Source organism: Mixophyes fleayi, chromosome 1 (assembly GCF_038048845.1).
Source record: "Mixophyes fleayi isolate aMixFle1 chromosome 1, aMixFle1.hap1, whole genome shotgun sequence".
Classification (NCBI taxonomy): domain Eukaryota; kingdom Metazoa; phylum Chordata; class Amphibia; order Anura; family Limnodynastidae; genus Mixophyes; species Mixophyes fleayi.
The window spans coordinates 189,190,140-189,206,556 of NC_134402.1; the positions used below are offsets into that span (position 1 = coordinate 189,190,140).

Here is a 16,417-nt window from a genome sequence, read left to right on the forward strand (position 1 = left end):
TTTGGGAGGTCCCGGACAGGGGGTGTGCCTAGAGGGCGGGAGTGGGCGTGGGCTATCGGAACATTTTGGGGGACTGGACCAAAATGATGCGATTCACCACGAATCGCTTTATTTTGTCCAGGTAATTGCGGGATGCGGGAGACTCCCGTACATTCCGGGAAAGTTGGCAAGTATGCATAAAAGTCTGCACTGAGAAATATGCAGGCTTCCTGGTTTGTGACTCGGCTCCCTCTTGGTTAGCAGTTTGTTCTCTTCAAGCATCACCGGCTCTTAATAGTGTGATATATGTCAGCTGTACATGATTTTGCACGCACTGTACTTATTATTATAATTATTAATAATAAATATTCTCAAACAAAGGAAAGCCATTAAATGTTCTTACCAGAAGCTGTGCAAGTAGCAAAAGTCTAGCTTTTTCCAAAAGTTACAGAAGAGACGATCACTGAGCCAGCAGGAAATAGCCACAAGCCACAAACAAAATGAAACACGGGTCAAATTGATAATGTTCTGATCAGTACACCTGAAGAGGAAATGCAAGAGAAAAAGGAGTACATATGAGAATGTCATTGTGAATATGCCTGTTATGAATAACACATACTTACGAACTTTACGATCTTCAATTCTGGGAGCCTGCGGAAGAGGTGGGCGTAATGGGGCGGGGCTCCAAAATGCTCGTCATTTTGTACCCGCCCCCATGATGGGCCAAATACAGCGATTCACCGGGAATCGCGGCGTTTGGGACCTAATTCTACCCACTTCACTAGGAAGTGGGCAGAATTATCCAGGTGTGGGAGATTGTCACACTATCCCGGGAGTCCGTGAGACTCCCGGACATTCCGGGAGAGTTGGCAAGTATGGAATAACAACCTGAATAATACTAATATCTTGATCATCTTAGTTTATCCAAGAATGCTACTGTCAAAATGCAGCAGCTACAAGTGTCATAGAGTTTGGAGTATGATCAGTGCGAATTTCCAGCATTTTGTTTTATGACTATACCTCAGAAGTCCAATCAGTAAATTGGCAATTGGGTGTATAGAAAAGTACAGATGTACAGTGACATATGAAAGGCATGTCTCTCACACACCTCTCCAGCCTGAATATTATTATTAGGTAGAAATGAGACATACATGTTCTTCCTTCTTTGTTAAGAGACAGGGCTGTATCATCATCATCATCATCATCATCTATTTATATAGCGCCACTGATTCCGCAGCGCTGTACAGAGAACTCATTCACATCAGTCCCTGCCCCATTGGAGCTTACAGTCTAAATTCCCTAACATACACATACACACACACAGACAGACAGAGAGAGAGACTAGGGTCAATTTTGACAGCAGCCAATTAACCTACCAGTATGTTTCTGTATCTAATGTATACTCAGTGAAAATCCTTCCCAGTGAGTTAAACTATATATTTTTAACATTTTACCAAATTTCTGCAACTTGATCTTAATGTGCCATTTCTTTGCACTGCACATGCCAAAAAAGACTACACGTCTGTGAACGCAAGTACATACAATTCATCTGTGAATGCAGATGACACCTCTGATAGCCTACGCTTGGAAGGGGCGTATACACGTAGTCAAGGTACAGTAAGGGTGTGCCAAGCAACGTCCGATTCAAGCTTTGGGCATCTTGAAGGTACGTGTTTTTCAGTCGTATTACTTGCACCAGCTAAAGGTCAGGTGTAAGTGCTGAGCGATAGTGATAACTGTGGCATATGCATGCTAGAACATGTTTGCAAACAAGAGCAACTGTAATGTACACTTTATGTACATTACACATTAATAACATCATGATAAATGTATTTTATGGGAAAAAATAAAATTTTTAAAAAGTTGTTGTTTTTTTTTACGTTAATGACTATTTTATGAACATGAGACAATTATTGAATACTCTTTTCTTTTTTCTGTGCGTTCTGCTGGAACTTTATATTCCACATATGTATTGTACGTATCCAGCAGTGTGTTATGTTTGTCTGCATTTGGAGGCGTTTCTTCAGATCTGCTTGTAGCTGTATACAGGCCCGAATTACATGCATTTTTTAAAAAAATGCACAATACGTTCAATTTGCTTGCCTTAATGAATCAGGTCCATAATGTCAGACATATAACTATACATGAGAAGTTTGCATTCTGATGTGTTTGCAATAGTAGCAGGTGACAGGAATGTGTTCTGGTATGTTTAGAGGTGCAATGTATATGTTCTCATGTGTTTGTATTAGGAAGAGATAAGAGGTTTGTGTTCTGACATGTGTATTAGGAGGCAGAGGTAAGTGGTATGCATGGCCCTAAGTACAGCTTGACTTCAAGGTTGGGGGAATCAATGGAGGATACTCAATGGAGACTTCATAGGTAAAACCATGCTAGTAAAAACACTGCTAGTAAAGGCCTGTATTGCATACTTGCCTACTCTCACAGAATATTCGTGAGGCTTCCAAATTTTGGGGAATTCTCCCGGACTCCTGCAAGAGTAGGCATCCTCCTGGAACGTTACGGGGTGGAGCTTAATGATGCAATCGTGCCATTAAGACCTGTACCCCCACCATGTAATGGCGTGAATTTTGGCATTTCATAGCAGGGGCGGGGCCAAAATGATGTGATTCGTCGAGCCCCAACCCTAACTTCCACCTCTCCCCCCAGGAGCTCCCGGAGGCCAACTTCAAAAGATTGGCAAGTATGCTGTATTGTGACGTTAGTGAGTATAAACTTTTAAGGAGGATTTGAGAGTCATGTGTTATGATGTATATGTGAGCTATTTGGTGCATATCCTGTTGTAATGGTATGAAAATTTTTCAAAAATGATGTGTCTTATTGATGGTGAATTGTGATGAATTCAAATGAAAACTTACTTTTTTAATTCTTTCACCAGTAGGTACAGTATATGGAAAGTTATGCTGTTCAAGACAAAGGCATTAATCATAGGCTTCACAAATGACATCAGTGTGCTCATTACGGCCACGATAAAGATGAGAACTCCAAACTGGCTCCTGTGTATGTCACAAGAAATTTTATTAGGCTAAGAAATATAACTGAGAAGCGGTGAACATCAAAGAGAGCTGTATCATAGTGAGAAAATCCCACATAAAGGGAAACTGGTTCATATTGATAACTTACTTACCAAACTTATTTGATAGGATTTATCACCTCATAGTTCCAAAATAATTGGGTAGACCTGAGTGTCATCATCAGTTAACCCATTTATTCCAATGTCTAGTTCTGCAGTTCCCAAAGTGTACACCGCAGCTCCCAGGGGTGCCGTGGCACTGTCACAGGGATGCCGTGGCCAGGCAAAAAAAATATTTACCAATCCGCCGGACATCATCACGCCCGACATATTAAGTGAGAAGCCGCAGGAGAGAGGAAGCTGGGTCCCAGGCACCGCCGGATTGGTAAGAAGACAGAACAAAAGACAGAAGAAAAAGAAGAAAGAAGGCCAAGTATGTTAAGTAAAGAAACGGAGAGGAAATGGTGATAGGAAACAGCAATGGAGGGGCAAAAGAATGAAGGAGGGGGCAGAGTGAGGATGAAGGAGGGCACAGAGTGTGTGGATGAAGGAGGGGGCAGAGTGAGGATGAAGGAGGGCACAGAGTGTGTGGATGAAGGAGGGGGCAGAGTGAGGATGAAGGAGGGCACAGAGTGTGTGGATGAAGGAGGACAGAGAGTGTGTGGATGAAGTAAGGCACAGAGTGTGTGGATGAAGGAAGGCACAGAGTGTGTGGATGAAGGAGGGCACAGAGTGTGTGGATGAAGGAGGGCACAGAGTGTGTGAATGAAGGAGGGCACAGAGTGTTTGGATGAAGGTAGGCACAGAGTGTGTAGATGAAGGAGGGCACAGAGTGTGTGGAGAGGTGTGTGGCAGCACAGTGGCGTAGTGGTTAGCACGTCTGCCTCACAGCACTGGGGTCATGAGTTCAATTCCCGACCATGGCCTTATCTGTGTGGAGTTTGTATGTTCTCCCTGTGTTTGCGTGGGTTTCCTCCGGGTGCTCCGGTTTCCTCCCACACTCCAAAAACATACTGGTAGGTTAATTGGCTGCAATAAAAAAAAAAAAAAAAATTGACCCTTGTCTCTCCCTCTCTGTCTGTGTGTGTGAGTGTGTGTCTATAGTAGGGAATTAAGACTGTAAGCTCCAATGGGGCAGGGACTGATGTGAATGAGTTCTCTGTACAGCGCTGCGGAATTAGTGGCGCTATATAAATAAATGATGATGATGATGATGGAGATGAAGCAGGGCACAGAGTGTGTGGATGAAGGAGGACAGAAAGTGTGTGGATGAAGGAGGACAGAGAATGTGTGGATGAAGAAGGACAGAGAGTGTGTGGATGAAGGAGGACAGAGAGTGTGTGGATTAAGGATGGCGCAGAGTGTGTGGATGAAGGAGGGCACAGAGTGTGTGTGGATGAAGGAAGACACAGAGTGTGTGGATGAAGGAGGACAGAGAGTGTGTGGATGAAGGAGGGCACAGAGTGTGTGGATGAAGGAGGGCACAGAGTGTGTGGATGAAGGAGGGCACAGAGTGTGTGGATGAAGGAGGGCACAGAGGGTGTGGATGAAGGAGGGCAAAGATTGTGTGGATGAAGGAGGGCACAGAGTGTGTGGATGAAGGAGGGCACAGAGTGTGTGGATGAAGGAGGGCACAGAGTGTGTGGATGAAGGAGGGCACAGAGTGTGTGGATGAAGGAGGGCACAGAGTGTGTGGATGAAGGAGGGCACAGAGTGTGTGGATGAAGGAGGGCACAACGAAGATTCTCCAGAATGATTCCAAGACTATCATACTTTCAGGCTTTTTTTTTGACTGTCATATTGATTTAGTATTGATTTTTGCATCAACAAATATATAGCATCCAACAGAATCCCACCATATTTTTAGAAGCGCAATCTGAGATGCTGGTATCCTAGAATAATCGTCCAAGAGTGAATACCTCTGGTTAAGATATGAGAGAGTTGGCCATCTGGAGGCCGAGATTTTGGATCTAAATTAATAATCTCTGAAGACTGAGGTCCACTGACAACTTGGAGGGGACCTTGCTGAACAATGAACAGGAACTAGTGTGTGACAATATAGCAGAAGGTGGAGGCGTGATAGAGAAGGATCCCAAGTAAGGTAACTGTGTCACAGATACAAGAAGGGGTAAAAGGAATGAATGTCAGGGAGGCAAGTCTTGATCTGACACACCCCAATAAATATGCAAAGTTGTCTGATATTGTCGATTTCAGTTCAGGAGTAGCTTTGCTTCCGGAAAATACTTTGACTAGCAACTAGGGGAATTACAGTGGATATAAAGGCATGGAGACGTTTTATATCCACTGTACTTCTACAGCGACCATGGGAACAGGAGTGTAGTAAAGGACATACAGGTGGTAGGGGATGCAAATAGTAAGAGGACAGATAGGGTAATATGTCGTCAGGACTGTGAATGGTGAAATGTTTTCTGTCTCCTGGTGCTTGGGTTCAACATAGTGTGGATTGAGTCGATATATTATTGACCCAAACAAACCAATCATTTCAGCCACAGTAGTTTGGTAGGCCCTGTCGCTGAAATGATTGGTTTGTTAAAGTGTGCATGTCCTATTTCAACAACATAAGGGTGGGTGGGAGGGCCCAAGGACAATTCCAGCTTGCACCTCTTTTTTTTTCTTGCCAACTCGTTTTGTGGGGGTCCAAACAAACCAATCATTTGAGTCACAGTTTTGTAGGCCCTGTCGCTGAAATGATTGGTTTGTTAAAGTACGTATGTCCTATTTCAACAACATCAGGGTGGGTGGGAGGGCCCAAGGACAATTCCAGCTTGCAACTCTTTTTTTGGCATTATGTGCTCTTTGGGGCCTAGTTTTTCAAACTGCCATCCTGTCTGCCACTGCAGTGCTACTCCTAGATGGGACACCTAAATCCCTTGGTCCTGTTGTATCCACACCAGCAACACCCTCCTCGTCAATTTCCTCGACGATCTCGATCAGAGATAGTCCTGCAGTCCAGAAATATTAGTACCAGAGATTAAACTACGTTCACTGTTCCTGCAGTCCAGAAATATTAGTACCAGAAATTAAACTACGTTCACTGTTCCTGCAGTCCAGAAATATTAGTACCAGAGATTAAACTACGTTCACTGTTCCTGCAGTCCAGAAATATTAGTACCAGAGATTAAACTACGTTCACTGTTCCTGCAGTCCAGAAATATTAGTACCAGAGATTAAACTACGTTCACTGTTCCTGCAGTCCAGAAATATTAGTACCAGAGATTAAACTACGTTAACTGTTCCTGCAGTCCAGAAATATTAGTACCAGAGATTAAACTACGTTCACTGTTCCTGCAGTCCAGAAATATTAGTACCAGAGATTAAACTACGTTCACTGTTCCTGCAGTCCAGAAATATTAGTACCAGAAATTAAACTACGTTCACTGTTCCTGCAGTCCAGAAATATTAGTACCAGAGATTAAACTACGTTCACTGTTCCTGCAGTCCAGAAATATTAGTACCAGAGATTAAACTACGTTCACTGTTCCTGCAGTCCAGAAATATTAGTACCAGAGATTAAACTACGTTCACTGTTCCTGCAGTCCAGAAATATTAGTACCAGAGATTAAACTACGTTAACTGTTCCTGCAGTCCAGAAATATTAGTACCAGAGATTAAACTACGTTCACTGTTCCTGCAGTCCAGAAATATTAGTACCAGAGATTAAACTACGTTCACTGTTCCTGATTGGTTTGTTAAAGTGTGAATGTCCTATTTCAACAACATCAGGGTCTATTTCAACAACATCAGGGTGGGTGGGAGGGCCCAAGGACAATTCCATCTTGCACCTCTAGCAAACTCTTGCAAACTGCCATCCTGTCTGCCAGTGCAGTGCCACTCCTAGATGGGCCACGTGTTTGTGCCGCCCACTTGTGTCGCTTAGCTTAGACATCCAGCTACCTCGGTGCAACCTTTTGGACTAAAAACAATATTGTGAGGTGTGAGGTGTTCAGAATAGACTGGAAATTAGTGGAAATGAATGTTATTGAGGATAATAATAGTGTAGGAGTGAAAAAAAAATAAAATATGGATTTTAGCACTTTTTATGCTTTTTTTAAAAAAAATCAGAACCCAAAACTCAAAATCAGAACCAAAACCTTTCGTGGGGTGTTTTGGCAAAACAAATCAAAACCCAAAACCTCAAGCTAATCAGAACCCAAAACCCAAAACCCCAAAAGTGGCCGGTGCACACCCCTACTTCACATGGACATCAAGGATCTGTAGAACTAATATAATATGCCTTAACACTCCAGAGTAGTGGTTCTTAAAAGTTTTTCACACATTTATTATCATTTAAAACAAGGCATATAATGTAAAATAATTAAATGTGCTTATTGCATATTACATATATTCATTAGTTTTCAAAAAAGTTGATTAATAATTTGATGCATTGGATACTTGAATTTAGTTAAAAGGAAACACGAATTCTACGTCTACACACACAAATGCATAATACATATATTTGTTACTTATATCTTTTCTATACTATGCATATTGTGCGGTCATCATTTAAAATGAAGGCTATCCTGACTAGTGAGAGCCACCTGACGTTTGAGAACCACTGCCCTTAGTGTGACATACTGAAATTCATTTCTTCTATATTCATGCTTTATCATCAAAAACTACATTCATTTCAAAACAGCAGTTTATCTTTCTTAAAAAAAATGTGATTCTATTACACATCAGATAAAACCAGCATAAAACAGTTAATTCACTAGACAACCTATGGGCATAGTTGTCAACTTTTCAGATCTCCCTCTGGGAGATGGCAACTCTGTGAAGTTGGGATTGGGAGAGATGTAATGACTTCTATTATAATGCCCTGTTCACTGCAGAGCAGGGATGCAAATGACGTCCTCACGCCATGGTGGGGGTTTATTATATGGATCATTTAACCATGTCACTGTTGGCGGAGCGGCTTAAGGAAGATCGCCAGACTGTTTTGGGAGCCCGGGAGATCATCCACTAATTTGAAAGTCATATTCTCTGAGAGTCAGCAAGTATACCTATAGGTATGGTATTCTGATTGATATAATGTTTTTATATCAGCTATGAATAGGTACTATAGTAAATTCTAGGCAAAAGTACTTAGTTAACAAACATGATTACTGTATATACTCGAGTATAAGTCGACCCGAATATAAGCCGAGGCACCTAATTTTACTACATAAAACTGGGAAAACTTATTGACTCGAGTATAAGCCTAGGGTGGAAAAGAGCGCTAATTTAAAAACCTAAATAAAAATGATAGGTTCAATCTATGAAATCATTTTTAGCTAGATGACAAGGAACATTCATAAATGATTATAAAATCAGAGAGAGAGAGAGAGAGAGTCAGAAAATATATAAGGATATTATGCCTCCTCTCAACAAGCATGCAAGTTCTTCTAAGCAAATGACTGAGGACTTCAAAACAACGGTAACTCAGAGGTACAAGGCAGAGAAAAGCTATACAAATATAGCAAAATGCTTCCAGTTAGGAACTTACCCTGTCAGAACCATCATTAAGAAGTAGAAGAGGTACTGGTGCTGTTTAAATCAAGGCAAAACCTGGAGACCCAGAAGATGTGATCGAACGGCTTGTAAATCCACCCCGCAGTGGAACGCATATGCGTTCCAACAACAGGAAGTTCGGCATTTGGAACGCAAGTTTGCGTTCCAAATGCCGAACTTCCTGTGATGGAACGCATATGCAGAAGTTGAAGCCGAGGGACCGGACACCAGGTAAGTTCACCCGTGTATAAGCCGAGTGCCCTTTTTCAGCATACAAAAGTATGCTGAAAAACTCGGCTTATACACGAGTATATACGGTAATTAAATAAGGTAAAACAATTACTACATGCTTTAAACATTATGGGCTTGATTCATCAAGGAACGCACTCTGCTGTGGGGCCCCTTACTGCTGTACTCCCTGTACCCCCCTGATAGCGGCTCTGCGTTCTGCTAGGACATTCCACAAATGTATTGCACATATCCAGCAGTGTATTGTCTGTTAGTGCAGAGCATACCTAGATCTGTATTCAACAAGAGACAGTTCTTCAGATCCACTTTATTTGAATAGAGGTGTGTAAGCCCGAATTGCGCGCGTTTTTAAAAAAAATGCACGATACATTCATTCTGTGTGCCTTAATGGATCAGGCTCTAGATGTCTCCAAAGACCGATGTGCTGGAATCTGATTATGGATCTGTTTATCAAGAAATCATAATGCATGCAGAGAATTAGAAAGCAAATAGTTACAAATCAAAAGGAAACCATAACCAAAGCCAATCATTATCTAACATCAATAGTGACCCATATAAACCAGTGATTATGTACACCTAGAAACAATTACTCGTTATTGATCACTCACAGACTATCAGGCAGACATAAATGACAGCTAAATAAGGGATCAATCCTACCTGCCCCTGATGAATCTTGGGAAGTAGGGCTGGGGGAGCCAAATAGAATAGCCAAGACAAATAACCCACAAAATGGAGATCTCATCCAGTAACTGTCCAAAGAAACTCAGGGTCATGTGGTAATACATGGAGAAGAACCCTAAAGGGGAAGTAATGTTATTATTTTTCCCATCTCACTGGTCAATATTTTAGATACATACAAAATGTTAAACAACAACAACAATAACAACAACAACAGCAACCAAGGGTAATTTTAGAGATATTTGAACATTGAATGGGAAAGGTACATTAGATAATACAGTTGTCACCAATGTCATTCCTTCACTGTCTTACACATTCACATCTAACTAATAACACAAGAGTCATCTGTTGAGGAAAGCAGGAAAATGGTTGATATATTTCGCTCATACCAATCAATGTGAACATGATCCAGACCAAGTGAACCATCAGGCTTCTTCTGCAGGCATATGGGTGTAAGAGGTACATCATGAGAGGCCCAACCAGAAGGAAGGCAATATTTGTGACCTGTGATAAATTTGGAGATGGTGTTATAAGCAGGGCATCTGCAAATGACAGATGGCTTTATAAAGTATGAGTTGGCATTACTCATTTGTTTGCAGAATTAACCATAAACTTGCATAAATATATCTAGGTCTAAAGCTGGGTACACACTACAGAAAAGTAAACGATTAACGATATACCAACGAAAACCCCGATCAGCATACCGATTGACGTGTACACACTATACACGATTATCATCAGATCTCTGCTCTTCATCTGTCAAAATTATCGGCTGCAAGGTAGTGACAGCTCAGGTTTTAATTCATTGAGAGACATTCAGCCTGGCAATTGTATTGGGCAGCCTGTCGATGGCGGCGCAAATTTATTTTGCTTACTCAACTATAAGGGGAGCCCCATGAATTTGTTGTACCGGGGCCCTGAATTCCTCTTGGCAGCCCTGGTTAAGACTACATGTGCAGGGGGAGAGAGGGGGGAGCAGCCCGTACCATCGATGTCAGTCTCTTCTCTAAAGCGAAACAGCTGCAGACAGTTGACAGAAACCGTGGACAAGGTGAATGAGACCTGTCACTCTGAGATACATTATTGGCCGATAGTCGAGTGAATTCATACACACTGCAGGATTGGAAGGTGATTGGTCAGCAAAAATCAAACAGTACGACCAACCAAACGACACGAAGATCGGCACTTTGGGGCGACTTTAGATCATTGTGTAAGTATACACACTACACGATATCTGATCAAACAGTCGGATGTCGGCTGATTTGTCCAATTATTGGACGAAAAACTTGTAGTGTGTACCTAGCTTAAGTGTTGCAAACTAATTTTATAACAAGAAAATTGCTCCAAATGCATAAAATTAAGATTATCTGGAACAAACCAAATTGTGTGAGTTGCAAACTGGCTTTGTACCCAGAAAAACAATGTTGTGTTATGAAATATTTTTATACTGCAAAGTACAATCTGTGCTTCAGAAGTTTGATCGTGTGTCGTTGCTAAAATAATTTTATACCGCACAATAAATTGTGTTACAAAGTAATACATTGTGCTGCAAAATTGAATTCTTTCAGTGATTACAAGTTTGAAACAGAAAATACCACTGCTATTACCCAAGTGTATTTTCCAATCTATATCACAAATCGATAGTGATTGATCTGTAAAATCCCCAACTGTGCATCGTCACTAGATATTATATATGATTACAGTGCGAAAAGCATCCTACAGCTTATGTATTTAGGGGTAAATTTATCAAACTTTCTATAAAGAAAAAGTAGAGGTGTCACGAGCGTTCCAATCAGATTCTAGCTGTCATTATCTATAATGTACTAGATCAGTGATGAACAACCTGACACACTTCAGGGGTCATATGGTGCGGCCACTAATCAGCAAAAGGGCCGCAAATTACCCTTAATCTCAGCAATAAGTTAAAACCATATATATATATATATATATATATATATATATATATATATATATAAACAAAGAAAGAGAAACTACTTTGTAATCACATACCAACAGACATTTTATACAAGTGTTACAGGCTATAACAAACAAATATGAGAATAAAGCAGGAAGGAGATGAGGGCCACAGATGAAGGCTCAGAGGGCCTTCTTTTGCCCATCACTGTATTGGATAAATGATAGATAGAATATGATTTGTTGGTATTGGCAATATCTCCAGTTTTCCTTTTTATAAAGTTTGATAAAACTACCACCTAATATGTAATGTTTGTAAAGTGCAAACCCTGCTTCTGGTTGGATTGAAGGGGGGTTGACAAGTTGCACGACAACTTCCAGGAACCATTTTTACTTCCAACCGGGGATACAGGTGGCCCTATCCAGCCTACTATAAGCATGGGAGTGAGAGCTATAGATAGTGGGAAGACCGGGAAAGGAGCTAGGGACTGGCAGGCAAATTTTAGTATGTGGGAAGTGAGACTTGGCACAGCAGCATATTAGGGACATTTTCAATCGAAAAAAAAATGCAGGTGGCCCACAGACTTGGAAAATGGCAGCCCAATATATGACAGGATTGGGGGACAGATGCCCTCCTGCCCACCAGCCAGCTCATGAAAGGAGGGCACTCTCCTCAAACAAGGAGCAGAGGTCCAGATCAGAGCCCTGAATGACAAGCACAGTTTCATCAATGCAGACCACAGGTTCTACTCTGGTAGAGAAAGGCAGGGAGAGGAACTGAAGAGGCAGCAGAGAACATGGGCAGCAGCTACTATCCTATCTGAAAGGGATGTGGACTGTGAGGGTCCAAGTTAGTGATCAAGGAACCTGGTCAGTTGGACATCCGGAACGTAGTCCATCAAGTCCCAGGGGGTCCAGAGGCTGCATCCCACCACTTACAGACTGAGTACCTGTCTATTACTACTGTCAGTGGCAGCTGGTACTAGAACTGTGTTTTTCTGCATCAAAATGAAGCAGCTGGCCTCTAACTCAATTAGTGTACATCAAATATAGTTTATAAAGCCACTGTTAGTGTAATTACTACTCTACCTCCACTGTTAGTGTAATTACAACAAAGCACTACTCTAATTCTACTGTTAGTGTAACTATTATAAATTTCTGCTTTATTAACAGTTTATTTATTATTAACAGTTATTTATATAGTGTCTACATTTTATAGAGAATATTTAAACAATCACATCAGGCCCTACGCTAGTGGAATGTATAATCTATATTCCCTACCACACACACTAGGGTTAATTTTGTCAGATGCAAAGTAACCAAGCAAGTATGTTAATTTACTTATCAGTATCTAGAGTGGGAACAAATCAGAGCACCCACAGGACAGAATAAACTCCACACAGATCAGTGGCGGATCCAGGGGGGGGGGCTTGCTGCCGACAGCTACACACTGTGCAGGTCCGTTCAGCAGTGAGAGTGTGCTGCCCGGCTGCTCTGATTGTGTTTTAAACACAATCAAAGCAGCGGGACAGCACACTGTCACTGCTGAATGGACCTGCACATACTGTGCAGCCGCCGGCAGCCTTAGAAGTTGGAAAGGGGGCGGGGCCTATATCACCCCACCCTACATCGCCCGGGGTATAGTCATTTCCTAGATCCGCCCCTGACACAGATAGGGCCCTGGTTGGAATCAAACCCATACCCACAGGGCTGTGAGGCAGCAATCCTAAGCACTGCACCACAGACTGCACACCATGAAGCATTCCTTATCGCTCGTGCTGATATTATATGATTTTCTGGGCACATTTTACAATACATGTGTTGGTTTTTTATTTATACAAGAGAAGATTTTGCCACCTGTATTATAGAGGTTTATTTATTTTAGTTTTTTACTTGAATCAAGCCTAGTAGCAAAAGTTTCTTTTTTAAAACTTTGTATTTATTGAAGAAACATGTACATATATAATAACAATAAATATTACAACAATAAACAGTAGCATTTTTCTGTTTTCTTTTTGGTATAAAACTGGGATGGGGTGGGAATCGTGGGTACAGGTACAATACGAGGCGATCATTCAAAATCTAGTCCAACAATAATTTATGTTAATTCAAAATGGCAGGACCCAGGATAGTAACAAATATTTTTCCCTCCCCCCAAACATCCCTGGTAATAAATTAATAGCATTTACACTTAATAAATATACCAATTTCCCACACCCATCCCCGATATGAAATAATTCATATTCACCTTTAATAAATTCTCTTCTTCTCCCTCATTCCATTAATAGCCCCCAAACCACACCAGCATTAAATTAAAGGTCTGATTACTTAATCTTAAATTAATAGGCTCCACTATTAAATTTAATACCCCACCATCACTCCACAAATAAATTAATAGCACTCACCATTAAATATTTAGCCAACACACACAAACAAAAATGAAAATAATAGTCTACCCCTCATCCTCATTACATTAAGGAAAATCCATTGCTTTCCTCATTACACCTAGACAAATCCCTTCTCCTCCCATTCCCTTATTTCATTAATGAAACTCCCACCTTCCCTAACTGCATTAAGACAACCCTCCCTTCCCTCATTACATTAAACGACCCCCCCCCCTTCCCTCACACTTACCTTCATTCAGCTGCGGAGTGTAGGAGAGGCAGATTCTTCTGTCTGCCTCTCTTGCAGACTGCACGCATGGGACGCCACCTGACTTGTGGTGCGCGTCCCATGGGACTTACCAGTCACAGACACACATAGGGAGGGCATGGAGGAGATGAACACAGACACATATAGGGAGGGCAGGGAGGAGATGGACACAGACATACACACATACATAGGGTAAGAGAGGGAGGGGAGAATGGATCATATCCGTTGCCGCTTGCAGATGGCAGCAAGTCTTATGCAAGGATAGCAGAGTATGTGTGCAGCTTAAATTGAAGTAGAAGTAGAAGTGCTGGGATGTTATACTGGCACATACCACATCACATTGAGCACTGTTGGTATCTCTACACAGTAGCAAGTATTTAAATTGAGGGGTAATGTAGAGTTTTACATATGCTTCTTATTTTTGCATAAAATACACAGTGCTTCTGTGTCACGAGCCGGTATGCCGCATCCTGGCATGATCTAATAGCCGGGTGCGTGTATTAGTTTCAATGCACTGTTATTTTTCCTTGGGCTTATCTTTGTGGCATAGAGTAAGAGGGTGTAGGGACATCCTCCAACACCAGGGGGAGCTCTCCTATGATTTAAATTGGTTCATTTATATATTTATACATGTTCCTGGTTTATATTATTATCTATGCCAGCTAGTAATTAATTAGCAGCCTCCTGAGGCTGATTGTCAGCCCTGTCCTCCTCTTTTCTGATTGGCACATCAAAGTATTTAAGGCAGGGAGGGCTTAGCCTCACTGCTGGTTATAGCGTCCAGTTTCGTGTTAGTTAACCTGTTTCTGTGCTGTGTTTGGTGAAAGCCTTTTGGATTGATTTCTGTGTATGACCTCTGCCTGTTTCCTGGATTTTAAATACTTGCTTGTTGCCCTGATCTTCTGCCTGTACCCAGACTCTGAACCATTGCCTGTGACCCTGACCTCCCGCCTGTACCCAGACACTGAACCAGTGCTTGTGACTCTGACCCTGCTGGTATCTGACTTCTCCACCAGTGCTCTGCCCAATCCGCAGACCCCCTGGCCTGTCCTACTCTGTGCATTACCTCCTGTACCTGTGCACTGCCATGCAGGTATAAACTTATACTACTCTGAGCATAAGTCCTGGGGGCATCCGAGTACCTGTGAGCATAACCAGTCTCTACGGGAAAGGCCACTGCTAAAGGTGAAGACCTCTAGCCCTTGTTCTACAAGTTTATGCTGCACTGGTGACCATAACATTTTGTCCATATGCAGATTCGATCGCATCTTCCTCTCACAACTCCTTATTCATAAAGAGGTAGAATGTGGAAAGGGAAGGTAAGTGCAAGCTCAGGCTAAGTTCAACAAGTATGTGTTTCTGTAAATACAACTCAGTCAGACCTGGACCCCAATGCATATACAGTGGATATAAAAAGTCTACACACTCTTATTTAAATTGCAGGTGTATGTGATGTAAAGTCATGTCAGACCCTTTTCCACTCTTAATGTGACCTTGCAACCAACAAAATTCAAGTGAAAAACAAATTGTCAATTTTAGGAAAAAGAAATGAAAGTAAAAAAGCTGCAATATCCTGGTTGCAGGGTTGTATATCCTTCATGACAGGTCTTAGTTCTAGAGTTAACCAAGCACATTCAAAATCATGTTCAAAGGTACATGACCTATCACCCATCTCCTCTTGGATGTCACTTTCTTAAAATTAATATTTCTAAGCCAAAAATTATTGTTTCACCCCCCCCCCCCTCATGCCCTCTCATTTCCCCTCCTCACTCTCTCCATTGAAAATACCACCGCCTCTCCGGTCCATTAAGTCCACTAACTGGATGTCATCCTTGAAACTTCATTCTCCTTCACCTATATTTGGTCTCTCTCCATATCCTGTTGCTGCCTCCCTTGTAATACTTCCAGGATCAGGCCATTTCTCTCACATTGATTAATGTAACCTTCACCTCTGTGGCCATCTGTTTTCTCTCCCCGCTTCAATTTGTCCTCAACGATGCTGCCCGACTCATTTTCCTCTCTCACCACTCTACTTCTACCACCCATCTCTGCCACTGGCACCCTGTCCTCTTCAGAGTCTAATTCAAACTCCTTACCCTCACCTATAAAATCCTCAACCAATGCTCTCCCCTCCTACATATCCAAACTTATTTAAATATATATTCCCTCCTGCCCATACGGCTCTGACAATGATCGCCACCTCACCTCTTCACTGATTAACTCTTCCCACTCACGCCATCAGGATTTCTCTTGTGTTACTCCCAACTTCTAGAACAAACTCCCATGCCCAGTTAGACTATCCACCAATCTCCAAGCCATCAATCATGACCTTAAAACTCCTCTTTTCATTACAGTCTACCAACCCTCCTCCTAACACTTCCACCTCCACATCATCACCTCTGCTCA

General features: G+C 41.9%; 1 protein-coding gene across 1 annotated transcript in view; it reads right to left on the reverse strand.

Annotated features, from left to right (window-relative positions):
* ACER1 (alkaline ceramidase 1) overlaps positions 1–16,417 on the reverse strand; it is a 71,251-nt gene that overhangs the window by 12,942 nt on the left and 41,892 nt on the right. The window contains exons 3-6 of the mRNA XM_075204668.1: positions 9,835–9,949; positions 9,425–9,563; positions 2,856–2,993; positions 383–520 (exon numbers count right to left, since the gene is read on the reverse strand). Coding sequence (XP_075060769.1) covers positions 383–520; positions 2,856–2,993; positions 9,425–9,563; positions 9,835–9,949 — 530 coding nt within the window. The remainder of the gene's footprint in view (positions 1–382; positions 521–2,855; positions 2,994–9,424; positions 9,564–9,834; positions 9,950–16,417) is intronic.